This window comes from Andrena cerasifolii, chromosome 7, assembly GCF_050908995.1.
Source record: "Andrena cerasifolii isolate SP2316 chromosome 7, iyAndCera1_principal, whole genome shotgun sequence".
Taxonomy (NCBI): domain Eukaryota; kingdom Metazoa; phylum Arthropoda; class Insecta; order Hymenoptera; family Andrenidae; genus Andrena; species Andrena cerasifolii.
The window spans coordinates 9,522,815-9,540,763 of record NC_135124.1 but is presented as its reverse complement, the minus strand read 5'-3'; the positions used below and the strand labels follow the sequence as shown (position 1 = coordinate 9,540,763).

Below are 17,949 nucleotides of genomic sequence, written 5' to 3'. Positions count from 1 at the left end.
CTGGGAGCATTCATAAACATTTTGATAAACTGTTCGATCTATCCATACTTCGTGGATGGTTAGGTTTCGGGAACGTCCGGAGGAGGGGGTCCAGAGGACATTTTACGGATGTCCATTTTCACAAATCAACCTGTGGACGTTCAGACCTGAAATAGACTTAAAATGGACGTTTGCAGGACGTCCTGTGCTATTTGAGAACTGACCGCATTTTGATACAATCCAATACCATTTGCGACAGGAACGTGTCGATCGACGAGTACATGTGCCAGTTTTCTATTAACAATTATTGCCGTCGGCATAATTTGGCACAACACCCTGATTATTACGTACTTCGTCTGGACCCGTTCAATTATAAGGCGCGAAGAGAGATACCCAATCACGCACCACGCTCAAGTATCCCCCAACTATCTGCGAACGAGGTTTCATAAAACCCTGTATTTACAATCGTGCGTGTCTCACATTATCCTGTATGCAACGATTTCGAAGTAGCTCAATAAAAAGGAATTAAAAACTTCGAAACATCGCACAGCTATCTAAATTATCGATACACTGCGCCCGTCGACAGCTAGCGCACTCTGGTTGCGCATGGGTCGTGTGGATAAGAGTTAAGTCAAGAGTGGATCCCAAACATCTCAGGGTACACCTCGGTCCGCCTTCGAGACACCGAAACGCGTTTAATTCTCCGAATTAATGGCATCCTCTCCATGAAACAGTGTAAACCACGACAAAACGGCTGAAAAGCAAGCGGCAATCGTGTCACGTCGAGTTAATGCGCGTATCGTGGGTGACACTACGCGAGTCGACGGTGCACGTTCGCGACGCTGTTGTTCTTCGCCCTTAATTCGCCTGTCCCGATGTTCGAGCATCGGTTACGTGGATAAGTGGCGAATCACGCGAGCCAGCCGAAAAGAGTCTACGACTTTCTATCATCCCGAGTGCATCGATCGGTTTCGGCGTGCAGACGATGCGCCCGTTGTTGTCAATGGGTTGGCCCGTTCCCGCTACGCACACGCATATGGTGGCAGTGTACGCGACGTTACCCACACCGACGCAGAATCTCCTATCATAAGAACCGGGAGCACGCTGCCTTGCGGCTTAGATCGTGGTTCGCTGTTCACCACGAACCGTCGCGCGGACTGACCAGTGACAAGCTCCGAATTACTTTCTTCGTGGCCCCTTGCACTTACTTACGTGGCGGGCACTCAACACGCTCAACGGGACGACCATGTGCGGTAAGTTAGCGGAACGACTTTTGCGCGGCACGTGAAACGGTGCTCCGTATTAGCGTCGATCAACGGGGTCGAGCTGGTCGGCTCGAGAGGGAGATTTCGATGGGGAAAGTGTGGCGCCAGCGTTCGCTCGGTAAAAAGCCGGATCGTGACAGGTCGCGGCGTAACATCGTGTCGCATGCTACGGCGGGGCGAGCTTTTCAACATCTGTTACGCGTTTAACGGGCTCGCGTAAAAACGGCAACGAACGGGCGTGTGTTTAAAAGACCCTGGCGCACGCGCGCTCGCCCATCGAGGCCGGTTAACATGTTAAGGGGCACGTTCGTCCTGCGAAACGTATTTCGCGCGGGATTAGAAGCTTTCGTTTTCGGATATTGTGAATGGGAAATACGATGCGACGAATATTGTTGGTAAAACCGAGCGGGGCAGTTCACTTCAAATCTCGTATTTCAGTGGCAAAATTGTCCAAGTACTATTTATACAAATTAAGTTTGGAATGGACGGAGTCTTGCATGGTAATTGTATTTTTATTTGTATGAAGAACAATGTACCGGGTGTAGTGATTGCATTAATATTTTTTGCATTATTATTTTTTATATTCGCTCAAAGGTCGGAGCCAAAATTTTACCTCTGATAAGAGCGCGTGGGAGGTACGATAATGTCGCGTCCCCGCTGAGCGCTTAATCGTTAAACGGAAATGTTACAGTAACGAATGACGTAGGAAGAGTTTAAGCGCACGGCCCTTGAAATTTCTATTTCTGGTCATTGAATTTGAACCGAATGTTTCATCACATTAGCGTAAGCATTACAAGGTTATACAGGGTGTCCCAAATCACAGGATTCTCCTTAAAAGTACATCATTCTTCTAAAATAAATAAGCCAGAAGTTTAGAGTATTGCTCCAAGAATGTTCGTCACCTTCGGTTACATTTTTACCAGCTTTCCCCAATTCGTAACGCTTACCGCATTGGAATCCACTTTCCTCGGGGTGTCGAAGGATTTATCTGGGGTTCCATCGAAGCTTCTCGCGGCCGGGGAACCACCGAAAAGTCACGATGTTACGAAATCACTTTGCGTCACGCATTCTTTTTCCACCGTTCAGGAACCGCGGGCGAAAGTCCCTCCGGTTCTGTTCGAATCGAAGAAAGGGAACGGAGCGTGCGCTCGCAACATTCTTTCGCCATTAAACGCCGACCAAGAGCGTGTAATCACGAATTCGCCTCGACTTAATTCCCCGCTGGTACACCACGAAAAGCCAGCGACAACTCCGCCACAAATCACGGGCCATTAAAGGCTCCCTCGAACCAACGCGAATATCCGCTCCGCGCCGCGGATCAGATAAGGCAGCAGTTTCTTTTATACATGGGAGCTTATGGGCATTAATTCGCGTTGGTTTGAGGGAGCCTCTGTCGTCGCATTCTTCTCCTCGCCAAACCGCCCGTATTAATTCACTTTTCGGCGAGTAAATATTTACGTCCTGCGACGAGTCTGATGCATATTTACGAGATCGGGATTGATAACATCGGCGCATCGCCAGCTAATTATCCCGCGACGTAATTAGCATTTTATTTGATTTGATTTCGCGATCCGTTGCTCGGGGAAAAGGAAAGGAGAAGGATGCGTAGCAGCGTAATCTCGATCTTTGGATGCTATCGACTTAGCTCTCGTGTTCGCAACTTTGTCGAGCGCTTGGGCCGATGGAGTTAATTAGAGAGGCCTTATTAATTAGCTGATTGCTCGAGCCGCGGGAAGGAACGCCACGGTGGATGGAGCTGCGCGTTTCTGGTAGCCGCTGTTCGCCTCGGTGTTTCCAGATCGATGCTTCGGTGTTTAGCTTTAATTAGGTCACGCGTTTCAAGTCGCCACGCGAGAAACGGATTCCAGGCACGAGCGCGTTTCCCGGACACGCGCCTTCATTTCCATTTTTCCTCGTACCAGCAAGCTGTGGATTCATAGGCGGTCGACGACCTGCTTGTTTACGTCCTCGTCCTCCACGCACCGCGAATACCTCGAGGATTCAAGTATCCTTGCATCCGGAGCTGCGTGGCTTGGAGTTTCTGTGCTTATCTGGCTATTTCACACGCGAACATATGTCATGGGTCCTTGAATTAGGTTGATCGATGGGTGACGATCGTTTGAAGCGCAAAAGTGGGTGAAAGTTGGGACACGAGTATCGTTTCGTTTAATTGTCGATGAGAGCTGTCTGATTCGTGGGAAATGGATTTAAGATACAGTGATGGTAATCGGAGAAAGATTCTCCTGTGTATGTAATTTCGAGAATTGGAGAATTCTGAGGCAACCGATTGCCATCGACGCGATAGATGGAAGATAGATCGAAAGTGTAGAGTGTATACCGAAGCTTTCATTTTCGAGGAAATCCAACTTTCAGGGCAAGCGTCTTCAGTGAATCGGAGATGAAGAGATCTATACCCAACAACAACTTTCGATTTCCTACACCTCGATCCTGTAGACGTAGACTCATCCGTACAGTTAAGTCTCGGCCCGATGGACTCTAATGCAAGATTCATTTTGACCCAATAAGCTTTTACATTACAAATTAAATATGTAATATATGTAATTTGATATATATATATAAGCCGGGTCAAAATGGACCATGTACCCATCAAGCCACTTTAAACTCGATACCCCAAAAAACTTTCATGCTTTCCTTCTATTTTTAACCGATTTCAATAAAGAGGAGGTTATAGATTCGACCCGTATATATTTTTTATGTTTGTCCCCGTATAATTCCTCAGCATATGAATCGATTTTGATAATCCTTTTTTTATTCGCAAGAGGCCCAATATTTAGCCACTTCTGGTTAAAGACTATTGTGACCTAATTATTATTATTTTATGTACATACACGCATATCTCCTAAGCATGTTGTGTCAATACGTATATATATAAAACGAAAACGACAAGAAATAAAAAAAGTAAAACCGACTTGAAAAAAAAAAATGCACTAAATGTGCAAAATAATTTAATCCCTTATTTAATCTATGACTCTCATATTTTTTAAGTCGGCGCCTCATCATTTGTACTGTGTAAATCTGGCGCCGACTTGAAAAATATGAGTGTCGTAGATTAAATAAGGGATTAAATTATTTTCCATCGCTCAACACTCCCCTCGTTTCACGTCAAAAATCATACGCCGCGCCGAACAAACAAAAAGCAGTCCGCGCAAGAACTTATCAGCGACTTTCAAAGCACGAATTTCCAAACTGCATTCCGCCGAATAGCGGAAGCGTACAGAGAATAATTGCGGAGCAGCGGTTACGTTCTAACGGGCAGCCGGATTGCGAAAGTGTTGCAACCACGTGACTCAGCCGCTTAATGCAACATTCTCAAAGTTCATCGAAAGTTTAATGGTAACGGTGGTCACGTGGCGGGTCGCTGATCGAACTTCACCGACACCCATGGGTGTAGCAGCAGCGCGGCAGACAATAGCGTCTAATCGGGAACGAGTGTATCGGCGGGCGACGACGTAGAGGAGTGAAAGTTTTCCTGTGGCGAGCCTGGCGGGTGTCGCGAGAGGGTGCAGCGGCCGGGGGACAGTCACACGTGACATTTAGACGTGGCCCCGCGCAAACGCGCGCACATAGGTGTACAGGGACCGGTGTATCCTCGGCTGCAGGATTTCGCAGGATCCTTTCTCCAGCAGGCACCAGTTTACCTTTACCTTCCCCACGAAATTCGAACGAGTGGCCTCGCCGACGAGAACCTGATTTTTGTTTACGTCCACGAGGATGCTGGAGCAGCGTGCGCAGGAATTTTGACGAAAATTATCGGGCTACCTTTCACCTGGCAGCTTTGATTCTTCTTTTGCTTGTCCTACCGAGCTTCGTTTTCTTTTGGTGTCTACTACGGCGAGCAGCTCGAGTTTCTGGTTCTAGTCTCCTTGGGGCACTACTTTGGGGTGTAGTCATTGGAATTTTCAGGATCTGAAGCGCAGACGGGCAAAATTTCTATTTAAATAAAATTTCCAATGACGAATTAAAGTTAAAAAAAATTGTTCGCCATTCAACCCGAGTTAAATTTATTCGGCATGTGAAAAATAATTTTATTAACTTTTATTCGGTATTCGAAACTTTATTTTGGTAAAACGTTTGCCCATCTCTGATCCGAGGATTGATTGGAGTGGTTCAACAGGGAATTCGAGTTAAGGATTCTAACTCCCCTGCTGTTTGTTACATCTTCTGCTCGTTTGTACTGCCTATCGTCGACTGTCGGTCTTCAGTTTGGCGTGGAAGTGGTTGCCACGTATTTTACGACCCCACTTTAGTCTACCTTCAGAGAATTTCATGTTAGGATTTGCATAGGAATTCTGCAACCTGCTGATCACAATGTTCCATCCGGCGAAGAATTTCTCCATTAAAAGCCCTGCTCAGCGTCGACTCCCCTTTCACCTATTATCGCCTCGCTGCCTCGTTTTGTTCTTCGCTCTGCTACGTAGGTACGTTCCTGGCTCCTTTATGATCCCAGCTGCTCCGTTCCATGATAATCGATCGATACAAGTGGAAGACACGTTCAAGGTTCGTGGTTATTACCATTATCTACTATCCAGACTGTCTTCTCCGTCGTTCGATTGATTATGTACATCGATGCACGATCAATAGGCCAAGTAGAATGAGCCATTTAGAGCAAACAAAGAAGTCGAAGCGACTGTTAAGCAACAGTTTCAACACTTTGGGCGGTACAAGGTTTTAAAAACTCCCTTTTTAACCCATTACTGGATAAGTATTAAAATAGAAACTCTGAGATTTTCGTTGCATTCGCCCCGATTAGAAAATATTAAATTTTCATGTTGCGCTTATGCAACAACAGCTTGGAAACGCCAACACCACTCAAAGTGTTAATCACCATCCAAGCAATCCAAATTAATTCCAAGAGTGGCAATTCAGTTACTTGACCTACCTATTAAAGAAGGAAAAAGATAACAATTTCATGCATTTTCACACTTGTAGTACAATCGCAAATGTTGTGATAGGTCACTTAAGGGGGGAGGACTACCTAGAAATTTTCGAATAATCGATTTTTATATTTCCTTGAAGTACGACATCTTGAAAATATTCCCCGAAAGTGTCATGTTAATCCGTCCAAAATTGACAAAGTTATACGCGTGTAAGTAGGTAGGTGCTCCTCGGTGTAGCGTTCAGACCCAAAACTTTAAACGCGTTTTCCTTAAAATCGTGTTTTCAAAGTCGGTGACGCACATAACTCAAAAAATAATGAACCGATTTATTCGAGGCTTTGCAGGCTTATTTTAGGATTAAAGATCCAAGCGCTTTTCCTTTTTTTGCCTGGATTTTTTTCACACTCGAAAAACGAGGGATTTTTTGCCAAATATCGATGCTTCAACTTTGCACAGCAAATTATCTTGCTTCATAATAATTTTTTTAAAATCGGGTCCGATAGCGCCTAGATAATTTCATATATTATCTTAAAAGAAGTCGAATTTGCATTTTTGTTCTTTCAATACTTTTTACCACAAAAAATACCGAAATATCCGTAAGATGTAGGTACTCTTTCCAACAGACTGATGTTTAATAATAAGAGTTTTTTCTAGACAAAATCCCCAACGCAGCATGTTGTTTTGACCGTTCTAGGTAGGCCTCTTCCCTTAACCCTTAAATAGGCGCACTGGCAAACTCACACAAGTGGGCGCATGGGGTCAGCAGTGGCACCAACTTCTTCCTTATATTTATCGCAAATCAAAAGGCAGTGAAAAGTAAAAACAAGTATATTTGTTAATCAACATTTATTACTTTTACAAAAACCACAAAAATGAAACCTTTCTGCATTTTCTTAGCGATCAAAGTGGCCTCGACCCGATGCGCCTACTTAAGGGTGTTAAATCAGATGTAAAAATGTCATTTTCATATTATATAGCAAAATGTTCCAAAAACATGCTAATGTTCTCCCAGTTGACGATAGTTTATTGCAAAGCTCGGTACACACGCATAGAATCGATATTACGAAGGTTCTCGCCGAAGACCTCTTTCCATTTCGACCACTGTTCCTTTGAAATCAGTATACCGTTACACGAATCTTCCAAATGGTCCCACCGAGCCGATCCCCAGGTCTGATCGGACTAATTTCGTGTCAGTAGGTCGCAGAAGGCCACGAGTCGTCATGGCCAGCGATATCGGGATCACTCGATTCCGAAACGTTGAATTTCCATACTCCCCAACACCGTATGCATCTCAATTACTCTTGAGTAGAAGCCGCTTCCACCAAACGAGACATCACGCCCCATCACTCGAGGCTTCTAGAACTCACGATTCCCCACGTTCTACCCCGCTCAAACTGTAAAAACAATTACAGATTGTAAGCGCCCGATAGACGCAAATACCATTTACGTGCGTACTGCGTTTTTAATAAACATTCATAATCCCCTTACTACGAAGCCGATTCTTGTATCCTTATCGCCACGATATCGATAGAACATTGATAAAACAATGAGGAACTTCCGCTGACGATCATTCAGCGTCGCTTTTATCCGAATACCGCAATTGTGACTGTAAAAAGAATTCGTAGGACGATTTAGAAGGCGAATCATGAAATCAATTAATGATTATCTGTCGGAGGGATTAAGCCATCCGGCTCGTAATAGCGCATCGGACAAAATTTCGATAAAAATCCTGATCTAATGGATCATTAGATGAAGGCCTCGCTGATAAAACTCTCGTTATCGCCTCGGGCAAGATCTTCCCCATTTTTTCTCTCCTCTCTAGAAAAGAGCTGGTGGTTTTTCTTCTCCCCTCCTTAATTCGCGTCCATGTAATCATCGGCATGATTTTTCTTGCCCCTCTATGGCAGGATGCCCCGTATCGGCGTGGAAAGAAAATTTCGCTTATCGGCATGGCTAGTTGGTGACGTGACAGTTCGATCGTCCCTATCGGCAGGCGACTCGAAATCGAATTACAGACGTACGACGCATCGATGCACCGTCCACGGCCCTATTCTTTTCGTGACTGGCTACCGTCGCGGTTCTCGAGCTCGCCGGCGCTCTTTCATCTGGCTGTTCCGTCCTCTGCAAGTGGGTGGCGATGGGTGGTAGGTCCCCCGATCCTTTCGGCGTGATCCGTAGCTTCTGGATCGTCTGTGAACGGTGTGGTTTGACGGAGTCGGTCGGCAGGTGGACTTCTGGCAAAGTTGCATTTAATCGCGGGGGTGCAGGGATCGGAGAAGTGATCGAAGATGGGATTCTTAGTGGTCGGTAGGACTGTGTTGATTTTGAAGGTGGAGTGTGGGACAGTGGAAGAGAATCGGGGGGATTCGGTGGATTGGAATATTTGCCTAGTTTGCAGTATTGATTTAGATAAGAGAAATTTATATTGTAGTTAGGTCGATGCTAAATCGATAAGGCGCCCGATGAACTGCGTATCTAGTGGGCGCTATCTACCTATCCTCTGTTTAAATAATCAGCTCGCAGCTATAGTAGTTTCGCTCTTAGTGGTTTAGCGGGTAATTCTGCTGGGTTGTTTATAGAGTTGTGGTGCTTTGATAGGTGTACCATTGAAACACTTGTTCTTTTAACTCTATTTATAGGTGCATACATTTTATAGCCAGCCTCCTGCAATGTTTGTCGAATTAAGAACGGGGACATACTGAAAGATAGACTTCCCCTATTCTATGCACAGGTAAAACCATTCAGGTTTACCCCAAGCAGAGGTCCATTTCACTTTCTCGTTGAAGAATCATTTGCACAAACAGCATCGAGGAAGTAATCATGAAACCAGTAGATCAGTTCCTCTCCATAATCGAAACCGTCAAGTCCAATTCTCAATCTTAATAATTCCCCGCATTAAATCGTGATTTGCTCGTGCCTCAACCATCAAAACAATCGCCATTTAATTCCCATTTCTCTGAGTGACCAACAAACTTCGCCAAACCGATCGCAACGCATTAAAGCCTTTCTAAGCCGAGGACGTCGCCTCGAACATGATACCCCTGGATTCCATCAGGCACTATCCCCTGATAGAATATCCAGGATCAAGCGGGGGCGGGTTGTACATCGAAAAGACGCCAGCAACCTAATAACCGTAACGTTAGACGGCTTAGTAGCGAGTCTGCGTCGTATGACGGACAATTGATACAACATCGAGGGATAAGTGCCCAAGAACCTCGCGCAAAAGCCGCCGCGTCGACCGCCACCGGAGGTGCACGCCAGCTCTAACGAGCATTTCGTTTATTCTCACACACGCGAGCTTTCCCTTTCACCTCTGCAGGTGTGTGAATTACCTATTCCACAGGACCGTGCGCAAGTGTGTCGATTCACGGGCGACGACTTTTTACATTTTTGTAATGCCGGGGACCTCGGGCGCGTATCGGTTCGCGGGTTCCCCGCCGCGTGAAAGATAAGCTTCCAATGCTCTTCGAACACCTGAAGTGGCACGGAATATGTATGCTGATTACAGTTACCTATTAATTTTCAAATTAAGGATTCGGGTTAAGTGAAATAATGATCAAATTAAGGATTGGCGTTAGGGTAAAATAATTTTCAAATTAAGCCTTTGGTGTTAAATAAAATAATTTTCAAATTTAGGATTGATGTTAGGTTAAATAATTTTCAAATTAAGGATTGGTGTTAAGTGAAATAATTTTCAAATTAAGGATTGGCGTTAGGGTAAAATAATTTTCAAAATTAATTTTCGATAATTATTTTTACAGTTTTATAGATATAAGAAAAAGGTGCCACTTCTGTTTGAACTTCTTTTCGATACCTCTCACCGTTCTCGAGATATTCCACCGAAAAGAAAATTCTGAATTGTTTTCAAGGGGTGATTTCATCCCCGAAAACCGCACTACGGCACCAAGAAAAAATAGGTTTGTGATGAACTACTCTACTTGCTGACAAAGTTGCATAAATTTCTGATTTTTGGGGTTGCCTAATTTCCCTTATAAGCGAACAAATAATAATTTCAGTATTCAGTATTCAATTTCTATTATCAGCTAGCAGCCTCAGTCTATCGAATATAAATCTCACCCCGCAATTCTTTCCAACGACCCGTGCCGTACACCCGTAATTCTACAGAATTTGGAACGATTAGAAAATCTATGTGTTAAAATATTCTGTCATTCTGTGCTTCGGAGAGAGTCGGTTAGATTAATAAGATGGGATGAAACACAGGTTTTCTATGCTTATCACTTGTAGCGCATTTTCTATTCCTGTAACGAGGACTAGCTTCCACTTAATGATTCTAGAAACTGGGACGGTGTATAGCTTCTTTCTAAGAGAAAATGTTGTATTGCTTATCTATCCGCTTCTGGCGGCGTTATTCCCTGCACGCAACAAGTGCTCGTTACTTCTAGCTGCGACGGAAGTCCGCGGAATTTAAGCTCGGTAAGCTGCCCTATGTTTATGGGAGCTCGATTTAGTAGCGAAGGCGTAAATGGAATGCGATCCAGGGTGCATAAATAAGGGGTTCATCGAATATACATCGCCCGTGCATCGGTCAGGGGTGAGGAGGGCTATTTGGATGTCGATAAATCGAACCGTTTCCGCGTTTTATCGTCGACCTTCGAGCGGTGAACGCGGCGGAGGAAAAAACGCCTGGTGGAATAGAAAAATACACTGTATCGGTTAATGCATCTGAAGGTCTCTTGTTTTCTTTCTCTTTGCACGCCTGGTAGGGGGGAAACATTGGAAAGGGTGATTAATCGTTTGTTTAAAACGCAGGGCGATTATTTGACACGTCATTCCGCTCAGTCTCGTTCATAATATCAGCGAACGGAAAATCCACTAAACTCGAAAGATGAATGGAGGTAGGGATGGGCAAAATTTTTATTTAAATAAAATTTGGAGTAACGAATAAAAGTTAAAAAAAATTATTCGTCACACGCTGGTTAACGCGAGTTAATTTTATTCGAAATTTTAATCAAATAAAAATTTTGCCCATCTCTGAATGGAGGTAGGGGATGATTGCTCGAGGTCTTCCACATCTTCTGTCTAATCGAAGTGTAATTCTCTTCTGCTCCCCAGGAATCTTCGCGTATCTCAATTACCTGACGCCAAAGAGCAGGAAGGAGATCCTGGAGCTACTAGTCGGTGGACTGAAGCGCCTGGAGTACCGTGGCTATGATTCAGCTGGTAAGAACAAGCCTGAAATACCTTACTTCTTTTTTCCTTGGAAAGAAGAATCCTAAGAACGAGTAGAAACGAAAAAAAAAAAGGAGGAATTCAGCGAGGAATTCAGTGTTCTCGTTTTCTGGGCGTAGAAAGTGGGCGAAGCGGATATTCCTTGCACGTTTCGTTCGTTTATTTCAGGCGTCGCCCTTGACAGCGCCGATGGCAAGGATATCTCGATTATTAAGAAGCAGGGAAAAGTCAAGGCCCTGGAAGAAGAAATCTTTTATCGTAAGCATACGCTTTCTTTTATCAACTGGGAAACTTCTCTCCTATACCCGAGTCCACTGCACCTCACCTTGATCCGAATTAATATAATACAAACTGTTAGAGACTCCGGACTTATACGCTGTACAATTGCAACTCGTACATTGTCCTTGCAGGTACCAATATCGACTTCGAATCGAAGACCTACAGCCACGTGGGCATCGCACACACCCGTTGGGCGACCCACGGCGTTCCCTCTGAAGTGAATTCCCACCCCCAGAGGTCCGACAGCGAGCACGGTTTCCTGGTGGTTCACAATGGTAAGAACACCGGCTCTAAAGACGTTAAAACAGCTTGAAACCATAGGGAAGTGTTCCTTCTATACACTCACGTTGTTTGGAAAGGTATCGTGACCAATTACAAGGAGCTGAAGACGTTGCTGCAGCAAAAGGGCTACGTCTTCGAGAGCGAGACCGACACAGAAGTGATCGCCAAGCTGATCCACCATCTCTGGGTGCAGCATCCTCGCTACTCGTTCCGTGAGCTCGTCGAGCAAGTTGTCCAGCAATTGGTGAGAAGCGTTCTGTAATGAAGGATTAAGTAGTCGAAGACTCGGGTGATTTGTTAGCGACTGAGGGGTCTGGATTTTTCAGGAAGGTGCTTTCGCCCTGTGCTTCAAGAGCAAATACTTCCCTGGCGAATGCGTGGCGACCAGAAGAGGATCGCCGCTTTTAGTCGGTATTAAGACAAAGACGAGACTGGCCACCGACCACGTGCCCATCCTCTACGGCAAAGGTAAGTCGGCGAATCCGTTAAATAGCAGTGGTTGGCCCGAGCGCTCGACAGAGCTCGTCCCGTATCACGGAGAGAGGTACAGATTGGTTAAACTTTAGGAGAGATCACAAGGCTATTTTCTGGTCACTCGGGCGCCGAGGGCTACGATTCCGAACGTCACCGTCGGTGCAGGCGGCGGAATATACATGCTTTTTCCATTCCTTTAAAGGGCAAAGGCGAGGCAGCTCTGAGATATAGTCACTTAGATATATCCCACCCCCTTTCACTTTGCAAGGAGGTTGGTATGGTAATTGGTGGAAATGTGCAAGGGTACCTTTGGTTTCTCGTGTGTCGGCTGTAAAGACTAATTGTGGGTTATTAATAGCATGCGTTACACCACGATCTCGATCTGTAGCTCAATTAACGCGTATCTTGAAAGTAATACACTAAGCATCATTTTACCTTGGTCTAATGTCTACCTCAGTGTCTAATAGTAACATATATATTGAAACTTATGGGTTGATAATTAACCGGCGATTAATACTAACGCAGAGTATCTTGTTTACGCTAGAATTATAACCTGATAGAGTTAACGGGGCGTCGGATACTGTAATTTGTCCCTTAGTTGCTTCAATCGGGGTAATTAATGTGTACCTTTTTTAAATAGTAGCGTATCCTGTGATACTCGGCTGGTTAAAATGAGTAGCATGTTTCTTTTCTCTGTGGAAAATAGTGTTGTTATATTTGTTAATTTAAGTTATATCTGTTACCTGTTCCCTCGAACAGTGACAAACACTTGTTGCATGTGTACTCCCTCGGTGATTCAGTTTTATATAGATACTATATGATGTTTCTTTTGCATGAACACCTACCGGTTATGTTCTTCAACTTTTCGTCTCGACAGATGAACTTCCATGCGTAAACAAAGGTATATACACTACTCTACACTTATCTCTCTCTATCTCCTCGACATTGGACCTTTCAACTTGCTAATCTTTACTGCAATAAAAATAAAGCGCCACGTCTTTCTCTAGCAGAGTAAATTGAATATCAGTGACAGGCAGAGCGTCCAAGAAAGGTCCACTGTTTGAGCAGTAGCATGCAAACTAATTCAGCTTCATATATCTGACAAGTGTTTTACCAAAATTTATACACCGCATCTTATAAATACAATATATAATTTCCATTTAAATGTCTGCGTCCAAGTGTCTGTCAGTTCTAAATCATTATCTCTCACTTCTCTCTAACAAAATAACCGCCTCTCTCTCTCTCTCTCTCTCTCATCCACCCGATTCAATTTACATTCCTACCTGAATGTATCCACTCATTTATAGAAATATACACAGACAATAGAGGAATCAGTTTTACTTTGTAATCCTCGGTGTACAAAGCGTCTCATTCAAATACTCCGCAGAAGCTTGCGCATTCGTAGCTTTGTGATTGTAATCGCGCATCAGAATCCAACAATATACAACCACCATTTAGCATCGCAGTTCGTTTCACGTTTTTTTTTTTTACCACTATAGTCTGTAATGCCCGTCGCCATTGCGTTACCTGTTTTGCTAATTGTTTTGTTTTCTTTTTCGTCTCTCCCCCGCATCCAAATTTGAGCAGAAGTTGAAGCACCGACTCAAGGTAATACTTTAAGTACGTATACGCTTGCCTCCGCTCCGCCACCTCGCAGCCACCGCTTACTACCATCCACGTTCTGCCTGTTTTCCCTTAAATAACGTGCAACTCCGCGCACAATCTCGCCACGCTATCCAATGGATGTTAAGGAAAAGGCCACGTTTCGGTGTATTGCCACGCTTTCAGTACGTATTACCAATGCGTTTCTCTTTCAGTACGGGAGAGCACGTTGCAGGAAGTGGAGGGTGCATCTAGCGCGGCCTTCGAGCAAGCCACCTCTACTTCTGTTCTTCCTCTTCCATTAAACAGGTGTTTCTTCCCGCGGAGGGCCGTAGCTTCTTCTACCGGAAGCTGTCCACGACTGGGGGCTGTCTAATTCCAATCGCCTCTTTAATAAGACCGCATTACAGTCGTTAACAACCGCTTCCTTACTTATCACGTACATGAAACATGCGTTCTTGTTATTGTCGTTGGATGAATGATCAATTAATGTCGTCCCTTAATGCAGTCTCTATGTCCTGAAGCATACAAGGTATACAGGACAATTAACGGCGCCGCTATTAAATACCTTAACGTCCACTTATTTAGGGACATTACTTATCGCGTCTCTGGCTAATTCGGTGTGGGGCTTGTAAAGGCAGAAAATGGTACGATGCATGATATACTCTATGTCGTTGTTTAACTGCATCGTGCCCTTTTGGCTCGTGGGCCACGATTTCTACCCAAGGAGCCTGCAGTTTTGTACATAAGTTCGTAGTATTAAGTTCAGAGAGTGTTCAAAGCAAATTCAGTATGATATACTTAGTAACAAATTTGTTAAACGAGAATATTAACAAGGGATGGAGATTGAAGTCGGCGTGTATCATATAATTGGATTCCTGAATTTGAGATATAAGAATGGTGTAAAGTAGGGGGGTACACGCTGTATTCTGTTAAGTGCGGGGAAATTAATGCATCGTTCCTGGCAGACCATCGCCCGCACGGCCGCAGCACCGAGCTTCCGGTGATACCGCGAAGCGAGAGCACCTCTGAGTTTCAACCCCTGGAAGACAAAGAAGTGGAGTATTTCTTCGCCTCTGACGCCAGCGCTGTCATCGAGCACACCAATCGCGTTATATTCTTGGAGGTGATAAACATTTTCTCGTTTAATGTGTGAGGCACGGAATCAAAGAGTAGATAACACTTTGTATCTTCTGTTATTAGGACGACGATGTGGCCGCTGTGAAAGAGGGTGCCCTCAGCATCCATCGTCTCCGTCGATGCATGGATGATCCCCACGCGAGGGAGATCACCACTCTGAAGATCCAAATCCAGCAGATCATGAAGGGCAATTACGAGTACTTCATGCAGAAAGAAATCTTCGAGCAGCCCGAGTCCGTGGTGAACACGATGAGGGGGCGCTTGAACTTCCGGGATAACTCTGTCACGTTGGGAGGTATTAAAGTAAGTTTGCAACAGCTTTGGCATAGGTCTTTCATTCTTCTTTAAAGAACCACTAAGCTGACGGGCATTTACCATTAGGATTACATTCCCGAGATCAAGAGGTGCAGGCGTCTGATGCTCATTGGTTGTGGAACGAGTTACCATTCCGCCATTGCCACCAGACAGCTTCTGGAAGAGCTGACTGAACTGCCAGTTATGGTGGAGCTTGCATCAGATTTCTTAGACAGGAACACGCCAGTGTTTAGGGACGACGTGTGCTTCTTCATCTCACAGTCAGGTGAGCATCAGCGAAGTCGACTTCGCCTTGGTGTCTTCGAAGCGATATTACTGATTCTTGGGTACTTGCTCTGTTAGGAGAGACAGCAGACACGCTGATGGCTTTGCGTTATTGCAAAGGCCGTGGAGCTCTGATCGTTGGAATCACCAACACCGTGGGGAGCAGCATTTGTCGCGAATCCCATTGCGGCGTTCACATAAACGCTGGTCCTGAAATCGGTGTGGCTAGTACGAAGGCTTACACCTCTCAGTTCATTTCTCTCGTGATGTTCGCTCTGGTTATGAGCGAGGATAGAATTTCCCTTGGATCTCGGCGCCAGCAGGTACTGCACCTTCCACTAATCAATTCAGTGGAAACTGTATTCGGAGGATACAGCCCAATGTATTGTTTCGACAGATCATCGAAGGATTGAAGAATTTGGACAACCTGATCCGCCAGGTTTTGCAGCTCGACGACAAGGTGAAAGAGCTGGCCAAGTCCCTGTTCCAGCACAAATCCCTATTGATCATGGGCAGAGGATACAACTTCGCCACCTGCATGGAAGGCGCTCTGGTGAGTTATCCGTATTCCAGCAACGAGGTCTGATTATCCAGCCGCAGCTTTCTAATCGACCACTCTGTTCCTTTACAGAAAGTGAAAGAGCTGACCTACATGCACAGCGAGGGCATCATGGCGGGTGAATTGAAACACGGCCCGTTGGCACTGGTTGACGACTCGATGCCCGTCATAATGATCGTTATGAGGGACCCCGTCTACACGGTGAGTAGAATGATTAAGGAGCACATTTCCCTTGTCGGTTTAGTGGCATTGTATTCGTTGCTGCTTTCAGAAATGCATGAATGCGCTGCAGCAAGTGACAGCCAGAGACGGCAAGCCGATCGTGATCTGCGAGGAAGGCGACGAGGAAACGAAAATGTTCGCGGAGAAGGTCCTCCAAGTACCTAGGACAGTGGACTGTCTGCAAGGCATTCTCACGGTCATCCCGATGCAGCTGCTGTCCTTCCACATCGCGGTCCTTCGCGGCTGCAACGTCGATTGCCCGCGGAATCTGGCGAAATCGGTGACGGTCGAGTAAAGTGTGTCCAACTGGGCAGCAAAGACTAGTTTCGAACGCGGCATACGAAATTCGAATTCTAGATATTTCGCTGAGGACCCGTCTTACAATAGTGTAAGAGAGTTCATTCGTCATTGTAGATCGAGGACAGGCCGGTGAATATTCTCCCGATAACGAGAGGATGGGAGTTCGATTGCTTTTTAACGCGTACAAGTACTTAGCGATTATAGCCCCGTATTTGTTAGAGTATGAGCAGAATTAGGGAGGGGATGTTGAAATAAAATATTCCCGGTGTTCGCGCGCGTATTACGCAGTTCTTAGAGTTAACTGTTTGGACCATCTGTTAGTCTTTCTATTTAATCTTACAATAGGCGATTAGTATACCCGGTTGATGGCGAACGAGGACGTTTCTTGTTTGGGGATATGTTAACGGAGCTGCTAGCAGTATAATTCCAGTGCATTTAACGATCGTTCACATTCATATCAATTAAACAGGAGAACGTGATCGGATAACGCTTTTCACATTACAGACTAACAATTGTGATGATTTTTATTCAACTCTTCGAGGCGAGCAAGACTGCGGTAAACGAGGATCGTGATTGAAACGAGATTCAGCATATATTATTCTGGAAAGCGTACGTGTATGTGTGTGCGTGGTGAATGAGTGTATCATAAATACCGGCGAAGCTATGGGATCAGGTGAAACGGATTTGAGAAGGAGGGTCGGCCAAGGCGTTGGGAAATTGGGAAAAGAGGTTTGTCGTGTGTATTTGGAAATTCGTATTTTGTACAGTATTTAAGAGGAACAGGCGAAATTTCATACTTTCCCTTAATTTTGCTACGGAAACTATATTACAGGCTAAGCGAATTTTGTTACTGACACGGTATAATCATGTTCAAGTTTAAGATTATATAAACACGAACTTTATCTATAAAATGATCTTTGGTATTCGTAATGTGGTACACCTTTCTCCTATCTCACCCGTAGAAACATCTCCCCGTCTATTACACATTGAAATACTGTATTATGTTTCCACATACAATAGTATTCGGCAAGAAACAGAGACGACATATATCTATATTACCACGATATTAAAAAAGGAAAGTATATTCAATTAAAAGAATTACTTCAATTCGAATGTAAATGTAACAAATAAAGTGTGTAAAAAAAATGTAGAAAGACTGCATATACTGTCATATAGCTAG

The 17,949-nt window shown here is 44.7% G+C and overlaps 1 protein-coding gene across 6 annotated transcripts; it reads left to right on the top strand.

The window, feature by feature from the left end:
• The first annotated feature begins 625 nt into the window (after nucleotides 1-625).
• Gfat2 (glucosamine-fructose-6-phosphate aminotransferase 2) lies at nucleotides 626-17,833 on the top strand. Of its 6 annotated transcripts, none has more exons than XM_076817245.1 (15): nucleotides 626-1,232; nucleotides 11,216-11,323; nucleotides 11,501-11,590; nucleotides 11,743-11,886; nucleotides 11,971-12,137; nucleotides 12,220-12,361; nucleotides 13,245-13,268; nucleotides 13,955-13,975; nucleotides 14,938-15,095; nucleotides 15,173-15,412; nucleotides 15,491-15,689; nucleotides 15,767-16,011; nucleotides 16,086-16,241; nucleotides 16,320-16,448; nucleotides 16,519-17,833. In XM_076817245.1, the coding sequence occupies exons 1-15, from the start codon at nucleotides 1,226-1,228 to the stop codon at nucleotides 16,762-16,764; spliced, it is 2,076 nt and encodes a 691-aa protein (XP_076673360.1). In that variant the 5' UTR covers nucleotides 626-1,225; the 3' UTR covers nucleotides 16,765-17,833. The 6 variants fall into 6 exon arrangements, with proteins under 6 accessions (XP_076673360.1, XP_076673361.1, XP_076673358.1 ...); XM_076817246.1 differs by lacking the exon at nucleotides 626-1,232 and adding an exon at nucleotides 8,127-8,286; XM_076817243.1 differs by lacking the exon at nucleotides 626-1,232 and adding an exon at nucleotides 8,416-8,449.
• Nucleotides 17,834-17,949: the final 116 nt, after the last annotated feature.

Excerpts from the sequence above, each read along its gene's own strand:
- Gfat2 (XM_076817243.1), top strand. Across the intron at positions 11,324-11,500 it reads CCGTGGCTATGATTCAGCTG|GCGTCGCCCTTGACAGCGCC; the intron begins GTAAGAACAAGC and ends CGTTTATTTCAG. Across the intron at positions 11,591-11,742 it reads GGAAGAAGAAATCTTTTATC|GTACCAATATCGACTTCGAA; the intron begins GTAAGCATACGC and ends TTGTCCTTGCAG.